Source organism: Schistocerca piceifrons, chromosome 4 (assembly GCF_021461385.2).
Source record: "Schistocerca piceifrons isolate TAMUIC-IGC-003096 chromosome 4, iqSchPice1.1, whole genome shotgun sequence".
NCBI lineage: Eukaryota > Metazoa > Arthropoda > Insecta > Orthoptera > Acrididae > Schistocerca > Schistocerca piceifrons.
This window is the reverse complement of record NC_060141.1, coordinates 360,752,660-360,769,905: the sequence shown is the minus strand read 5'-3', so window position 1 is coordinate 360,769,905 and position 17,246 is coordinate 360,752,660. Positions and strand designations below refer to the sequence as shown.

At 42.7% G+C, this 17,246-nt stretch overlaps 1 protein-coding gene across 1 annotated transcript in view; it reads left to right on the top strand.

The window, feature by feature from the left end:
- The first annotated feature begins 2,711 nt into the window (after positions 1-2,711).
- The window catches only part of LOC124795346 (kynurenine 3-monooxygenase-like), a 180,318-nt gene continuing 165,783 nt past the window's right edge, over positions 2,712-17,246 (top strand). Inside the window, exon 1 of the mRNA XM_047259336.1 lies at positions 2,712-2,845. Coding sequence (XP_047115292.1) covers positions 2,780-2,845 — 66 coding nt within the window. The 5' untranslated portion in view covers positions 2,712-2,779. The remainder of the gene's footprint in view (positions 2,846-17,246) is intronic.

Genomic DNA, 17,246 nt, shown 5'->3' with positions numbered 1-17,246 from the left:
CTTATTGGCGGAAGTATGTTATTTATTTATTTATTTGTTGCCAAATTATAGACCTGTTACCTGATGTTTAAAACAGGTCGTACATCTTACAATTTTCGTTTTTCATCTTTTTACAGTTTTCTTTTCTTTTGTTTTATCTACAACATTTACAAAGAATTATACTTTTCAGAATAACAATAATTTAAGGTTGAAATATAAATAAAATTTTGTTGTTTTTTAAAAAGAATATAAAAAGAAGATAGGATAGAGGCGAGATTTGTTAGTACCATCACCGAATGTGACTGACGGTGAATACCTTGGAATGGTTTCTTCGAGCCGTTGACCGCCAGTCGCATACACACACACACACACACACACACACACACACACACACACACACACACACACAAATGGCTTTTAGTAGAGAAATAATATTGCATATCCCATTTATTACTAATCCTATATATTAACTACTTTAGGTGCCCATCCATGTACAGCATTTGGTGTTTTCTTGGTTAGATCGCCAGCACTTTTGCTTATTTACTGTCACATCTTAGCTTCCTCCTCCTGTTCCTCCTCATTGTCACTATTTTCGCTGTCACTGTGGGTATCGCTGTCCATCCTCTGGAGATTGTTGTTACGCTGCACATAGGCATGTCTGTAATGTCGTGCCCGCATGTACTCTTCATGCGTTGTTTTTGAAATACTGTTTGTCAGTGCGTTTAATTGTGTCCATTGTTCTTCGTCTCTTATTGCTGTGTATACAGGGTGTTACAAAAAGGTACGGCCAAACTTTCAGGAAACATTCCTCACACACAAAGAAAGAAAATATGTTATGTGGGCATGTGTCCGGAAACGCTTACTTTCCATGTTAGAGCTCATTTTATTACTTCTCTTCAAATCACATTAATCATGGAATGGAAACACACAGCAACAGAACGTACCACCGTGACTTCAAACACTTTGTTAAAGGAAATGTTCAAAATGTCCTCCGTTAGCGAGGTTACATGCATCCACCCTCCGTCGCATGGAATCCCTGATGCGCTGATGCAGCCCTGGAGAATGGCGTATTGTATCACAGCTGTCCACAATACGAGCACGAAGAGTCTCTACATTTGGTACCGGGGTTGCGTAGACAAGAGCTTTCAAATGCCCCCATAAATGAAAGTCAAGAGGGCTGAGGTCAGGAGAGCGTGAAGGCCATGGAATTGGTCCGCCTCTACCAATCCGTCGGTCACCGAATCTGTTGTTGAGAAGCGTACGAGCACTTCGATTGAAATGTGCAGGAGCTCCATCGTGCATGAACCACATGTTGTGTCGTACTTGTAAAGGCACATGTTCTAGCAGCACAGGTAGAGTATCCCGTATGAAATCATGATAACGTGCTCCATTGAGCGTAGGTGGAAGAACATGGGGCCCAATCAAGACATCACCAACAATGCCTGCCCAAACGTTCACAGAAAATCTGTGTTGATGACGTGATTGCACAATTGCGTGCGGATTCTCGTCAGCCCCACACATGTTGATTGTGAAAATTTACAATTTGATCACGTTGGGATGAAGCCTCATCCGTAAAGAGAACATTTGCACTGAAATGAGGATTGACACATTGTTGGATGAACTATTCGCAGAAGTGTACCCGTGGAGGCCAATCAGCTGCTGATAGTGCCTGCACACGCTGTACATGGTACAGAAACAACTGGTTCTCCCGTAGCACTCTCCATACAATGACGTGGTCAACGTTACCTTGTACAGCAGCAACTTCTCTGACGCTGGCATTACGGTTATCGTCAACTGCACGAAGAATTGCCTCGTCCATTGCAGGTGTCCTCGTCGTTCTAGGTCTTCTCCAGTCGCGAGTCATAGGCTGGAATCTTCCGTGCTCCCTAAGACGCCGATCAATTGCTTCGAACGTCTTCCTGTCGGGACACCTTCGTTCTGGAAATCTGTCTCGATACAAACGTACCGCGCCACGGCTATTGCCCCGTGCTAATCCATACATCAAATGGGCATCTGCCAACACCGCATTTGTAAACATTGCACTGACTACAAAATCACGTTCGTGATGAACACTGACCTGTTGAAGCTACGTGCTGATGTGCTTGATGCTAGTACTGTAGAGCAATGAGTCGCATGTCAACACAAGCACCGAAGTAACATTACCTTCCTTCAATTGGGCCAACTGGCGGTGAATCGAGGAAGTACAGTACATACTGACGAAACTAAAATGAGCTCTAACATGGAAATAAAGCGTTTCCGGACATATGTCCACATAACATCTTTTCTTTATTTGTGTGTGAGGAATGTTTCCTGAAAGTTTGGCCGTACCTTTTTGTAACACCCTGTATATCTATGTCTGTATCTGTGTAGTCTAAGTGTTGTGTATGTCTATTGTTCGCGTATTGCCCGCAGAAAAAGACAGTGTGTTCTGGGGAACCTTTTTCCCCGCATGTGTATGTAGTTGTCTGCCTCAGACTCACGCGGAAGTGTGTTATGCGTTTTTCTATGTTTCCGCTACTTCACAGCGCCCTATTGGTGGGAGTGTCCGGCGGCTTTGGACCACGTCTGGAAGGCGCAGCGGCGTGCCATTGGCGGAAGGGCGCGGATCGCGTTTCCTCCGCGGTCGGCAGCCCCTGGAGCGCGCTTCCCGCGCCGGGTAGGGTGGCGGGGAGCGGCGGCGGCAACGACGACGGCGGCGGCCGCGATGCAGAGCCGGACGGCGACGCCACAGTCTGCAGCGGGCGCGCGCCCCGGCCGCCGGCAGCCACCACTCACTCCACACCAGACGCTCACAGCCGCCATGCCGGCGTTCCCAGCGAGACTGGCGCCGCAGCCCCGGTCCGTCGCCATCGTCGGAGGCGGGCTGGTGAGTTCCGTAGCCAAAGCTCGCCTTCCGCACCCCTGTCCGTCCCCAGAGCGCCGAACTGGTCACTGAAGTGTGGCACACCCTGTTCGATAAGGGCTTACCTGCACCGCGATGGCATTTGCACTCTGTGTTCCCACATTTGTGCCATCCACTAAATCAGGTTGAGCAATGTTTTGATGCCAGAGGTAAGTAAAGACCACCTGCGAAAAGGAAACTATGAATACCCGCAAAAGGTAAGCGACGTTTACCAGCGAAGAGCTTAAACCGCGTACTTAACAACGCCCGTCACTTTTGTGAATGAAAACATGGTCCAGGTAGGCTGTATTATTTTTTTTATTATTATCTATGTGACTGACCAATTTCAAGCTTTGGTCGTTTTCAACCACGTGTTTTAAGCTTGCAGCTTCATTTTACAATATAATACATCGCTAGTACATATCGACAGGAATACATCCTACTTCTGGTCCCTATGGCACAAAAAACAATATGCTGCAAGATGCTATTGTACATGGTTACGTCGATTAGCCGTCGGGTAACAGACGTAACCATGTACAACAGTATATTGTTTTTGTGCCACATGCGCACGGAAGTAAGATGTATTCCTGTCGACTTGTACCAGCTATATATTATAATATAGTCCGCGGCTTGTGGTCTTGCGGTAGCGTTCTCGCTTGCCGGGCACGGGGACCCGGGTTCGATTCCCGGTGCGGTCAGGGATTTTCTCTGCCTCGAGATGACTGGGTGGTGTGTGTCTTTCGTCTTCATTTCATGCTCATTCACTCGCAAGTCGCCGTAGTGGCGTTAAAGAACTTGTGGAGCGGCGGCAGAACCGCCCCGCGAGGGGTTTCCCGGCCACCAATGCCATACGCTAATTATTATTATTATTATTGTAAAATGAAGTTGGAAGCTTAAGATACGTGCTTGATCATGACCAACGGTTGAAATTGGCCTGTCTCATAGATAATGATGATGATGATGTTGTTGATGATGATGATATTAATAATAATAATAATAATAATAATAATACAGCCTACCTGGACCATATCTACGTTAACAAAACACGTTGAGGCTGTACACTACACAAAAAATTAAACAATTTAAAAAGTCCGTCGCTGTTGATATAATCTGTCAAACGCGAACAAAAATTTTAACAAAATTTCCGCAACCAGGATTCGCCTTTCACGTCCCTTCTCCTTAAAATGCGATACTGGTCACCAACATGCAAAACAGCCCCGTTCCTATGGTCAGCACAATGGTACGCGTTCATTAGGCCCCAGTGCTCGTACCAGTAACTAAATCAGATTGATGAAGTTTGGTTTGTGGGGCGCTCAACTGCGCGGTCATTAGCGCCTGGAAATAAGACTGATCAACTGTCACGTGCCGAAGGTAATCAATAATTACCTGCAGAAAGTATGCGTGAAAGCTACGCAATGCACACCTTAAGCATAACATCTAATAACGTGGTCCGCACTGTTAGTTTTACCTATCAATAGTTTACAGAAATTAAAATTCCGTCTCCTTTTCTGCTGGTGATCGGCGTATTCGCACGTGATTTTCATAGCGAATAACGAAAAAAAAGAAATTCTGCTTACTACCCATGTTACAAAAAGTAGTGAACACCTGTGAAAGGAAAGCAATCATTGCCTTTCTCGGACGAATGCTCTACATAATCAGTCCCTTCAAGCCGCGCCTGCCACACTATTCGTTTTAGCTACTGGTTCTAAACGTAACCTAGAAAATTTTGCTACGTTGCAGGTGATTGCCGTATGTGCGACAGTGCGTGTTTAACGAAAAAAATCCATCGTGTCTCCCGTAAGAGCAAGAGTAATTACTATATGTGAAAGGGATGCAATGACTGGTTGCGAAATATTTAAAAATAATCAGCTCTTCCAGCGAGGTACGTAATTGTTGCTTTTAATCAAGAGTGGAGAACAAAACCACTCACAAGCTTACGTGCCATTCAGAAGAAAAGAGTTTTCACTGCCGGCACGGTAGCTCAGCATGTTCGGTCAGAGGGCTGCTCGCCTTCTGTAATAAAAAAAAAAAAACTGAGTAAAGGAATCAACGATCAACTTGAACGGATGTCTTGTGACGTCCGTCCAGATCAAACGCAACGAAAAATACCGAACAAACTGAAAAAAAAGAAAAAAAGTTGGTAGAACACTTGCCTGCGAAAGGCAAAGGTCCCGAGTTCGAGTCTCGGTCCGGCACACAGTTTTAATCTGTCAGGAAGTTTCATATCAGCGCACACTCCGCTGCAGAGTGAAAATCTCATTCTGGAAATATATACTGTGTTTGAGGACGCTTTTAGTTGAATATAAATGGGAAAATCAGGGACAGTAATTTATTCGTAACTCGTGAGATGAGAGTAATACAATGCATGCCAAAAATTTTTGACAACAGTATATTACGCTGCTATACCTGGAAACACATTTCCTTCCTCTTCTCTCTTCCTTCTTTTCTTTTATAAGAAAGGGAACTCGGAATGCGTGTCAAATGAGTATAAATACCAATTAAAGTCACAGCGTGGTAAATTTAAGAAAGCATTCTTGAAATCAGCTACATTATTACTGAATAAAATACTATAATACATCCCTCGTCTCGATACAACGTATTGCCGGCCGCGGTGGTCTAGCGGTTCTAGGCGCTCAGTCCGGAACTGCTCGACTGCTACGGTCGCAGGTTCGAATCCTGCCTCGGGCATGGATGTGTGTGATGTCCTTAGGTTAGTTAGGTTTAAGTAGTTCTAAGTTCTAGGGGACTGATGACCACAGATGTTAAGTCCCATAGTGCTCAGAGCCATTTGAACCATTTTTTTGATACAACGTATTACGTAATACTCCATTTTATCTCCGAAACAATACATATTGTAATGTAAAGACCCTCCGTTTGTTTTTATGCCTGTAAGTGAAAGTTAATGTCAGGAAGTAATGTAGGAATTTTGAAATGGTTTTCACTAATAGATAGACGATTCGCGAGGAACGTTTGTGTAAATACTTTCTTACCTCTACGCCAGACAAGACGTCGTGCCGTAGATATTTAGTGGTCCCGTGAGAAGTCGGGGTAGGTTCCTAGTAACAAATAAATTCACTTCCAACTGGACTTTCACAGCGCATTCAAGCACTAGTTCTCTGTTCATCATAGTGACAGCAACTCTGGAAACTTTTATACAAATAATACTGTTTTTCATAAACGAAAGTTCTCTGAGATAATTCAGACTACAGGTTATATTCACGCGCTTAGGAGAACATGTTCTATTTAAGCTTCTACATAGAATAAAAATCTCACTCAGTAATGGCACTGGAAACACCTTTAGAGAATTTACTTAAAAATTTGTCGTAGTGAATCTGCTTGCAAGCTTATTAATTCAGTGAATAATTGTAGTGAAAGATATTATTGTCCATTATCTCTTTCTTTCCATCTGTGTGGAAATAAACAGATTAGAATCAATGCTAACTTACATCTACTATACTATGAGAAAAAATAGAAGCCCTTCTTTTTTACTAACAAAGTATGTGTTGATATTTAAAATGTCTCAGAAACAAATATTTTAATAGTTAAATTACGTAGCCATGAGCACAGTAATTAGAAGGTTCAAGGTTCTAAAAAGAGATTTCCGTTGCTTAACGAGACGCTCACTCCGAGAAAAGTTTTACGTATGTAAACAGAAAAAAAATCAAAGACTAAAATACGAGTACATCGGATGCCATGTTAAACGATAGTTCCACTCATTTCCAACACAGTCTGCTGGAATACGGGTAGAGCAAAAGCTAGTCACCAGCGGCAGCGCCACACGTAACAACGTCGGGCTGTCAAGCTACTTGTCTTTCCTCGTACTTATGAAACTGGTCTCTGAACTTATCACGAATCTTCGTCTTTGTAAGTTTTAATGGAGTGTCTTTGTAACAGCACTAATAGGACGTAAGGGGAGATGAAAATATGTAATGGAAACAGAATGCAAGTTGGCGTTCTATCATGTCTTTCCCCATCCAAAAAAGGAAAGATACTTGTGGACAGACTTAGCGCTAAAGAGTTCCACGGCTGGAACCCTCTTATCAGTGCACCTACTTTTGATTTTCAGTCAATGGGTCGCACTTGTTCAGGCAATACAATTAAGAGCCGTACTTCCGAGTCTCATGAAACAGATTATACTGTATAAATATTATCATGGTAAGACTGTATAATTTAGAAAAACTCATCAGCCGTGTGTAAAACTTTAAAGTTTGCTATCAGCAGTGAGCCAATCGAGGAGCTTTTAGTATACATTGAAGTAGAAATTCAAGGGTATCCTTTAAGTAAGAGAACACTGTTAACATAGTACAAAGTCATACATTCCAATGTTTCCTAATCTTCCGGTCTCGGGTAAGCTGAACACTAAAAATAAAGCTAAGTAATCAAAATAGGGAGAACGAATATTCATATTCTTTAGACGAGAAGGTGTCTACTGGTCACTTGCTATAATATAAAATTTTGTGCCGAACACAAATACGGACATTTGTTTTACACGGACAGTGCTTTTGCGTATGTGCCATCACAGCAGTTCTGAGGGACATGCGCAGAACTTCAAACTTAGTTCCCGTCAATTCGTTCCAAAGTCCATAGCAGCTTTCTCACGATGTTGTGTAGTGCACCAGAAGCATTTACCCATCAACTATTCGCGATTGGTGCGGGGGAAGGGCGGCAAAAGACGACGTTAACCCATATAACATGGAAGAACAGTTATCGGCAGTCTACTGTATGAACTTAAATTTCTCTGTTTTTGCTGTTGCGATCATTACATGAATTCCATTTTGAGGCCATCCGATGTGGCCGGGCGGTTCTAGGCACTTCAGTCAGGTACCGCGCTGCTGCTACGGTCGCAGGTTCGAATCCTGCCTCGGGCATGGATGTGTGTGATGTCCTTAGGTTAGTTAGGTTTAAGTAGATCTAAGTCTAGGGGACTCATGACCTTAGATGTTAAGTCCCATGATGCTTAGAGCCATTTGAACCATTTTTTTTCCATTTTGAGGAAACCAATAGGCTTTTTGAATCGAACTGAAACATAGGATTAGTGATGTCTGAGAACAAATATTCTACAAGATGTACAAACCCAGTTTTTGTAGCGTCACCCGTTGGAGTTTGTTGAACATACCTGTGACTATCTTGTGGTGAAAAATTACGCAACTCTTCTTTGCTTCATCTCTATTTATTCCATTAGACCAGCTTAAGATTTGCTCAATGATGGTTTTACAACGGGCCTCTATCGTGGACTATCTTCCACTGTCTGCCATCTGTTTTCCCTACAGCTATATTAAGCGGTCATTCAACTTTAAAGCTGGGAGCAGATACTCTTACGCTTGAGGGTTATGATTATGTTCATAGAGTGCTCCCAAATCGTATGGTCAAAGGGTATTTGATCTTCCCGTCTGCTTACATGCATTACATTACATTTACTAATATTGCGTGTTAGTAGCCAGTCTTTGCACCGAAACCGTATCATCTGCATAATAAATTGTAACGAAATGTTCATGAACAGTGTTAACAACTATCCGGTTTTCTGATGTGTTGTTATGACCAGGTTACTATTTTTGTTTTACTTGTAACAGTCGGGCTCCCCCAAAAGAGTATGAAAAAGCGCATAAAAACGAGGCGTTGTTGTTGGTGTACCTCCTTGACCGTCTGAAACCTGTCCTGGTTCACCTTCACAACTAAAGAGGAAGGAGAGATTGCAGCTTTCCATTGGCTAGTTTTTACTCGTAGCTTCCATGGAAGTTGCCCAAATCCGATTTTGCTAGAAAATTTTAAATAACCGCCATGATTCGGTAATTACATGCAAACCACCCGGTGTCTCACAAGCACTGTTGTTGTGGTCTACAGTCCTGAGACTGGTTTGATGCAGCTGTCCATGCTACTCTATCCTGTGCAAGCTTCTTCATCTCCCAGTACCTACTGCAACCTACATTCTTCTGAATCTGCTTAGTGTATTCATCCCTTGGTCTCCCTCTACGATTTTTACCCTCCACGCTGCCCTCCAATACCAAACTGATGATCCCTTGATGCTTCAGAACATGTCCTACCAACCGATCCCTTCTTCTAGTCAAGATGTGCCACAAATTACTCTTCTCCTCAATTCTATTCAGTACATCCTCATTACTTACGTGATCTACCCGATCTTCAACATTCTTCTGTAGCACCACATTTCTAAAGCGTCTATTCTCTTCTTGTCTAAACTATTTATGGTCCATGTTTCACTTCCATACATGGCTACACTCCATACAAATACTTTCAGAAACGACTTCCTGACACTTAAATCTATACTCGATGTTAACAAATTTCTCTTCTTCAGAAACGCTTTCCTTGCCATTGCCAGTCTACATTTTATATCCTCTCTACTTCGACCATCGTCAGTTATTTTGCTCCCCAAATAACTAAACTCATCTACTACTGTGTCTCATTTCCTAATCTAATTCCCTCAGCATCACCCAATTTAATTCCACTACATTATCCTCGTTTTGCTTTTGTTGATGTTCATCTTATATCCTCTTTACAAGACACTGTCCATTCCGTTCAACTGCTCTTCCAGGTAATTTGCTGCCTCTACATTATCCTCGTTTTGCTTTTGTTGATGTTCATCTTATATCCTCTTTACAAGACACTGTCCATTCCGTTCAACTGCTCTTCCAGGTAATTTGCTGCCTCTGACAGAATTACAATGTTATCGGCGAACCTCAAAGTTTTTATTTCTTCTCTGCGGATTTTAATTCCTACTCAGAATAATTCTTTTGTTTCCTTTACTGCTTGATCAATATACAGATTGAATAACACCGGGGATAGGCTACAACCCTGTCTCACTCCCTTCCCAACTACTGCTTCCCTTTCATGCCCCTCGACTCTTATAACTGCCATCTGGTTTCTGTACAAATTGTAAATAGCCTTTCGCTCCCTGTATTTTACCCCTGCCACCTTTAGAATTTGAAAGAGAGTATTTCATTCAACATTGTCAAAAGCTTTCTCTAAGTCTACAAATGCTAGAAACGTAGGTTTGTCTTTCCTTAATCTATTTTCTAAGGTAAGTCGTGTGGTCAGTATTGCCTCACGTGTTCTAACATTTCTACGGAATCCAAACTGATCTTCCCCGAGGTCGGCTTCTACCAGTTTTTCCATTCGTCTGTAAAGAATTCGTGTTAGTATTTTGCAGCCGTGGCTTATTAAACTGATCGTTCGGTAATTTTCACATCTGTTGACACCTGCTTTCTATGCGATTTGAATTATTATATTCTTCTTAAAGTCTGAGGGTATTTCGCCTGTCTGATACATCTTGCTCACCAGATGGTAGAGTTTTGACAGTGCTGGCTCTCCCAAGGCTATCAATAGTTCTAATGGAATGTTGTCTACTCCCGGGACCTTGTTTCGACTCAGGTCTTTTACTGCTCTGTCAAACTCTTCACGCAGTATCATATCTCCCATTTCATCTTCATCTACGTCTTCTTCCATAACCATAATATTGTCCTCAAGTACATCGCCCTTGTATAGACCCTTTATATACTCCTTCCACCTTTCTAGTTTCCCTTCTTTGCTTAGAACTGGGTTTCCATCTGTGCTCTTGATATTCATACAAGTGGTTCTCTTTTCTCCAAAGGTCTTTTTAATTTTCCTGTAGACAGTATCTATCTCGTCAACGGCCTTTGCGCGGTGGTAACACCGGTTCCCGTCAGATCACCGAAGTTATGTACTCTCGGGCTGGGCTAGTACTTGGATGGGTGACCATCCAGTCTGCTTAGCGCTGTTGGCAAGGGGGTGCACTCAGCCCTTGTGAGGCAAACTTAGGAGATACTTGATTGAGAAATAGCGGCTCCGGTCTCGGAAACTGACATACGGCCGGGAGAGCGGTGTGCTGACCACATGCGCCTCCATATCCGCATCCAGTGACGCCTATGAGCTGAGGGTGACACGGCGGCCGGTCAGTACCGTTGGGCCTTCATGGCCTGTTCGGGAGGAGTTGTTAGTATATATCTTACCCCTAGTGATATATGCCTCTACACATTACATTTGTCCTCTAGCCATCCCTGCTTAGCCATTTTGCACTTCCTGTCGATCTCATTTTTGAGGCGTTTGTATTCCTTTTTGCCTGTTTCATTTACTGCTTTTTTTATATTTTCTCCTTTCATCAATTAAATTCAATATTTCTTCTGTTACCCTAGGATTTCTACTAGTCCTCATCTTTTTACCTACTTGATCCTCTGCTGTCTTCACTCTTTCATCTCTCAAAGCTACCCATTCTTCTTCTACTGTATTTCTATCCCCCGTTCTAGTCAATCGTTCCCTAACGATCTCTCTGAAACTCTCTACAACCTCTGGTTCTTTCAGTTTATCCAGGTGCCATCTCCTTAAATTCCCACCTTTTTTCCCATTCCATGAGCACTATAAATTTAAAAGACAAAAACACACAGAAGATATTGTGCTAATAGTATAAAGATGCAAACGAGTATCAAATTACTACTAGTGTCGAGAAAAGAGTCATAAAGACACAAAGAACGGAAGATTAAAAATAATTCTTCGAAGCCGACTGTTAGAAACACTGTAAAAACTTTGTAAAGATAGCACTCAAAACACGTAGCTTCATATTAAGGCTATCGTCTAACTTGGAAAAAAATGGACGTATATTGATGACCAGGATTTGTATTCAAAAAGTTATTGATTTATATTAATTCATAGATTCTAAGAAATCTCGTTTCCAAAAGTACCGAGGTGCAAACAGATACGTTATAAAAAGAAGTATTGTTGTTTGTATTATGTGTTAATAACTGAAAAAAAACGTATGTTCTCTTTCACTGTCTACGAGAAAGGATACAGTCATCAACATGAGATGCTTCTGTTACAGGTTGTTGCTGTAAGCTTTCAATCTATGACCACTCTTGCTAGAGACAGGAAATGCTTTCTCCTCCTCTGCCACCTCTGCCAATGATGTTGCAATAAGGAGAAAATGAAAAATGTGAAATTATACTTTCTTATTTTAACTGCATCCTTGTCCATATCGAAAATTTCAGTTTCTTAGCCCAACACTTAATGATTAGTAATTCACTTTCCACAACGCACCGGAACATTTCCATAAAGGTTCGACGCTACTGAAATAAAGATATTTTATATTCTAACGTATTTCCAAAAATATTTCACGTTAATAAATCTATCTTTTAATTTCAGACACTCCTCACAAGATCAGACAGTTGAGAAGACCTTTTTTATTGTAATTCGTCGAAGAGAAACACATAGAAACTTGATTTGTTCGTTCCCTTGCTCGCCGACCTAGTGAGTGCAATTCTGTTTCCAAGTGTGCCAAATATCTCCTCCAGTGTACTTGAAGGTGGCTCAGCTCCTTCAAAGTTAAGGATCTGTCCTGACTACTGAATTGCTGCTTTTGTTGTGGAGTCAGAAAACGCCACTTTGTCAAAGCAAAAATTTTTCAGTATACACTGTAAACACCAGCTCCACGGACAGAATTTCAGAGATTGCCTAGGGATATTTTCTGAGTATTTTGGTATGAAGTACCTATAGTCTCCAGTGGCTCGTAGCAGGGTATTTGTATTTCCTTAGATATCTTCCACTTAAAATATCTCCGCAACAGGCTAGTCCTGACGCTGTGAGCTGAATTTCTTGTTTGCAAACACAACTTGTTCCATTCACACAAGCGCGGGTGGTCATAATTTAAGTGCATATACTCACAGAGGTCCATTGTGGGCTGTGATTATGGTACAGCAGCGAAATGTTGATTTTATTGTTAACTGCCACTTACACAGTTTGTTCAATGTGAACACTGAAGACTTCGACGAGATGCCGTACTACGCCAGATTTGCTTGTGGTGGCCAAAACTGAAACTAATTTCTTTCCAGTGTAAATCGGTTCCGCATTAACGCATTAGCATACCTGTCAAATTTCGCTTCATACGATAATTAGAGACCACACTGGACCTCCGTGATTAGCTGGACACTATTGACAAGAATAAAACTCGCTTTACTCTTCGCCCGGGTTTGTTCAAGCAGTGGTGAGCTTGTGGCTCCAACAAAAAACTCAAACATTCGACAGTGACGGTATCAGCAAACTACTCCCTCGTTGAGAGAAATGCATCCGTAACCAAGGTGACTACGTTGAGAAATAAATATCTAGACATGAAGAAAAAAGACATTTCATTTTAAAATCTTTAAGAGTTTTCAGATGAAAATTTCGGAGGCGTTATTTTTCAGCACCCCCTCGTAACCCAGTACTGTGACCGACCATTGTGTATTGACTGAAGCTCTCTATTTTTAAATCTTGATAATTTTCACGCCTTTCAAGCAGAGGTATTAGAAGCCTAAGTTGTGTTGTCTTGGAAGTAAAACGAAAAGTTTGATTAGGGTTGCATATTGAGAAATTCACTAAGCTTAAGGAAGAAGTGATTAGCACAAAAAAATCACCTATCATTAGCGCAGGACAAACCCGGAGAATAGCAGGAAAAGAATCTGAGTCGGATAACAGAGCAGCAGATTACACTGCAGTGTATAAAGCTAAAGGAGAATAGTGTAAAAAGAGGAGCGTCCTGTGGCACGTCGGTATTGCACGACAAGTAGCCCTGAAAATAATATCAATATTACAAAAAAATCCCACTACGTATAGAGGCTCAAACCATATCATTTGTGGCACTAGCATTAGACCAACTACAACATGTCACATATGTTTTCGAGTACAACGCTATATACTATTAAAATATTTTTTTTTTACCTTATCTCACTCATATATTGCAATTAGTAGCAAAAATTCTCCGACATAGTATGTATCAGGCGTACAGAGTGTATCTGGGAGCTGTTTACTAAGTTTAATGCTTTCAGGCATCGTATTTTTACATAGTTTGTTGAGATATTGCGTATAATACAGAATAAATGAGATTTAAATCCACATCCGGCCACCTAGTCTAAGCTTCCTTTTGTTTCTTAAATTTAGAGTGGATAGGGCCGATTTCCTTGTCCCCCTTTTTAACGACTTCGTCTTTGACGGAACGTTAGACTCTTATTTATCGTATATGTACGAGGGCAGTTCAATAAGTAATGCAACACTTTTTTTTTCTGAAACAGGGGTTGTTTTATTCAGCATTGAAATACACCAGGTTATTCCCCAATCTTTTAGCTACACAACACTATTTTTCAACGCAATCTCCATTCAATGCTACGGCCTTACGCCACCTTGAAATGAGGGCCTGTATGCCTGCACGATACCATTCCACTGGTCGATGTCGGAGCCAACGTCGTACTGCATCAATAACTTCTTCATCATCCGCGTAGTGCCTCCCACGGATTGCGTCCTTCATTGGGCCAAACATATGGAAATACACCAGGTTATTCCCCAATCTTTTAGCTACACAACACTATTTTTCAACGCAATCTCCATTCAATGCTACGGCCTTACGCCACCTTGAAATGAGGGCCTGTATGCCTGCACGATACCATTCCACTGGTCGATGTCGGAGCCAACGTCGTACTGCATCAATAACTTCTTCATCATCCACGTAGTGCCTCCCACGGATTGCGTCCTTCATTGGGCCAAACATATGGAAATACACCAGGTTATTCCCCAATCTTTTAGCTACACAACACTATTTTTCAACGTAATCTCCATTCAATGCTACGGCCTTACGCCACCTTGAAATGAGGGCCTGTATGCCTGCACGATACCATTCCACTGGTCGATGTCGGAGCCAACGTCGTACTGCATCAATAACTTCTTCATCATCCGCGTAGTGCCTCCCACGGATTGCGTCCTTCATTGGGCCAAACATATGGAAATCCGACGGTGCGAGATCGGGGCTGTAGGGTGCATGAGGAAGAACAGTCCACAAGTTTTGTGAGCTCCTCTCGGGTGCGAAGACTTGTGTGAGGTCTTGCGTTGTCATGAGGAAGGAGAAGTTCGTTCAGATTTTTGTGCCTACGAACACGCTGAAGTCGTTTCTTCAATTTCTGAAGAGTAGCACAATACACTTCAGAGTTGATCGTTTGACCATGGGGAAGGACATCGAACAGAATAACCCCTTCAGCGTCCCAGAAGACTGTAACCATGACTTTACCGGCTGAGGGTATGGCTTTAAACTTTTTCTTGGTAGTGGAGTGGGTGTGGCGCCACTGCATTGATTGCCGTTTTGTTTCAGGTTCGAAGTGATGAACCCATGTTTCATCGCCTGTAACAGTCTTTGACAAGAAATTGTCACCCTCAGCCACATGACGAGCAAGCAATTCCGCACAGATGGTTCTCCTTTGCTCTTTATGGTGTTCGGTTAGACAACGAGGGACCCAGCGGGAACAAACCTTTGAATATCCCAACTGGTGAACAATTGTGACAGCACTACCAACAGAGATGTCAAGTTGAGCACTGAATTGTTTGATGGTGATCCGTCGATCATCTCGAACGAGTGTGTTCGCACGCTCCGCCATTGCAGGAGTCACAGCTGTGCACGGCCGGCCCGCACGCGGGAGATCAGACAGTCTTGCTTGACCTTGCGGCGATGATGACACACGCTTTGCCCAACGACTCACCGTGCTTTTGTCCACTGCCAGATCACCGTAGACATTCTGCAAGCGCCTATGAATATCTGAGATGCCCTGGTTTTCCGCCAAAAGATACTCGATCACTGCCCGTTGTTTGCAACGCACATCCGTTACAGACGCCATTTTAACAGCTCCGTACAGCGCTGCCACCTGTCGGAAGTCAATGAAACTATATGAGACGAAGCTGGAATGTTTTAAAATATTCCACAAGAAATTTCCGGTTTTTTCAACCAAAATTGGCCGAGAAAAAAAATGTGTTGCATTACTTATTGAACTGCCCTCGTACATCGCTCAAGGCAAAAAAAAAAAAAAAATGGTTCAAATAGCTCTGAGCACAATGGGACTCAACTGCTGAAGTCATAAGCCCCCTAGAACTTCGAACTACGTAAACCTAACTAACCTAAGGACAACACACACATCCATGCGGTCCAGACTGTAGCGCCTAGAACCGCTCGGTCACCAGCGGTCGGCCGCTCAAGGCACGATGTACGTATGACACAATCTTACGACTTTTTACTAGTCTAAAATTTTAAAATTTTATATTTACTTAGTCCGCTGCTCGTGGTCTCGCGGTAGCGTTCTCGCTCCCCGAACACGGGGTCCCGGGTTGGATTCCCGGCGGGGTCAGGGATGTTCACCTGCCCCGAGATGCTGGGTGTTGTTGTCTTCATCATCATCATTCATCCCCGTTACGATCGGAGGAAGGCAATGGCAAACCACCTTCATTAGGACCATACGCTCTGCGCTCTGTCAAGAAGCATGGGACTGCATTTCCAATCTTACTTGCGTATTCCTAGGTTGTCAGGTGACTGGTTCCCTAAAGACACCTCTCACGAATTTGACAGAATTTCGGCCTTCATCACTAACATCATTAAGTGCGTAACATAGCGAGATTTTTTTATTGGGCTGCAACTGAACGTGACTAATGGTTTACAAACACAAACTCGTGATTGCAGAAGATTAACATGTAGAGATTTCAGGATGTAAGTTACACGTATCTTCCCACGCTAAGGCTATTACAAAACAAGAGTAACGCTTGGTCAGAAGAGAGACCATGTCCCTTGCTTCCTGCAGACAGAGTTCTGCTGTCTTACGGATAATATGTGAATCACAGCAAGGCGGTGAAATGGCGCGTCAACTGGACACGTACTCCCAAGCTGAAGTACGCAGGACAGTATGATTCTTGTCGGGAAAATGTCTAAATTGCAAACAGATTCACCATTAAATTCTGGCAATATGTGGATCAAATGCATTGTAGCGGCGAGATGCAGTGAAATGGTGCCAGCAATTTGACCAAAGCCGCACGGACGTAGGTGATGCTGATCGGATGCACCGCGTGATTTCCATCTCTTCAGTAAGATAAAAGAACAAACGAAATGAAAGATTTGGCATGATGAGGACGTTCACACAGCGTTTGTCGATTTACTCCGTGACTAAGGAGCGGATTTCTATGTCAACGAACTGAATGACTGGTAGAACGTTTGGACTGTTGTTCACAAAGACTTTGTGACTATGTTTAAAAATAGTTTCATATCCTTGTGTCAGTTTGAAGTGTAGAGTAGTATTCAATAAAGTTGCATGGCTTGCCATGATAATGATAACTTTTATTTTTGAAATTTCCTCGTATTTCAGAAAGAGATTCAGAGAATGGAAGGGAAACCGGCCGGAGTGGCCGAGCGGCTCTAAGCGCTACAGTCTGGAACCGCGCGACCGCTACGGTCGTAGGTTCGAATCCAGTCTCGGGCATGGATGTGTGTGATGTCCTTAGGTTAGTTAGGTTTAAGTGGTTGTAAGTTCTAGGGGACTGATGACCTCAGAAGTTAAGTCTCATAGTGCCCCGAGCCATTTGATTTTTG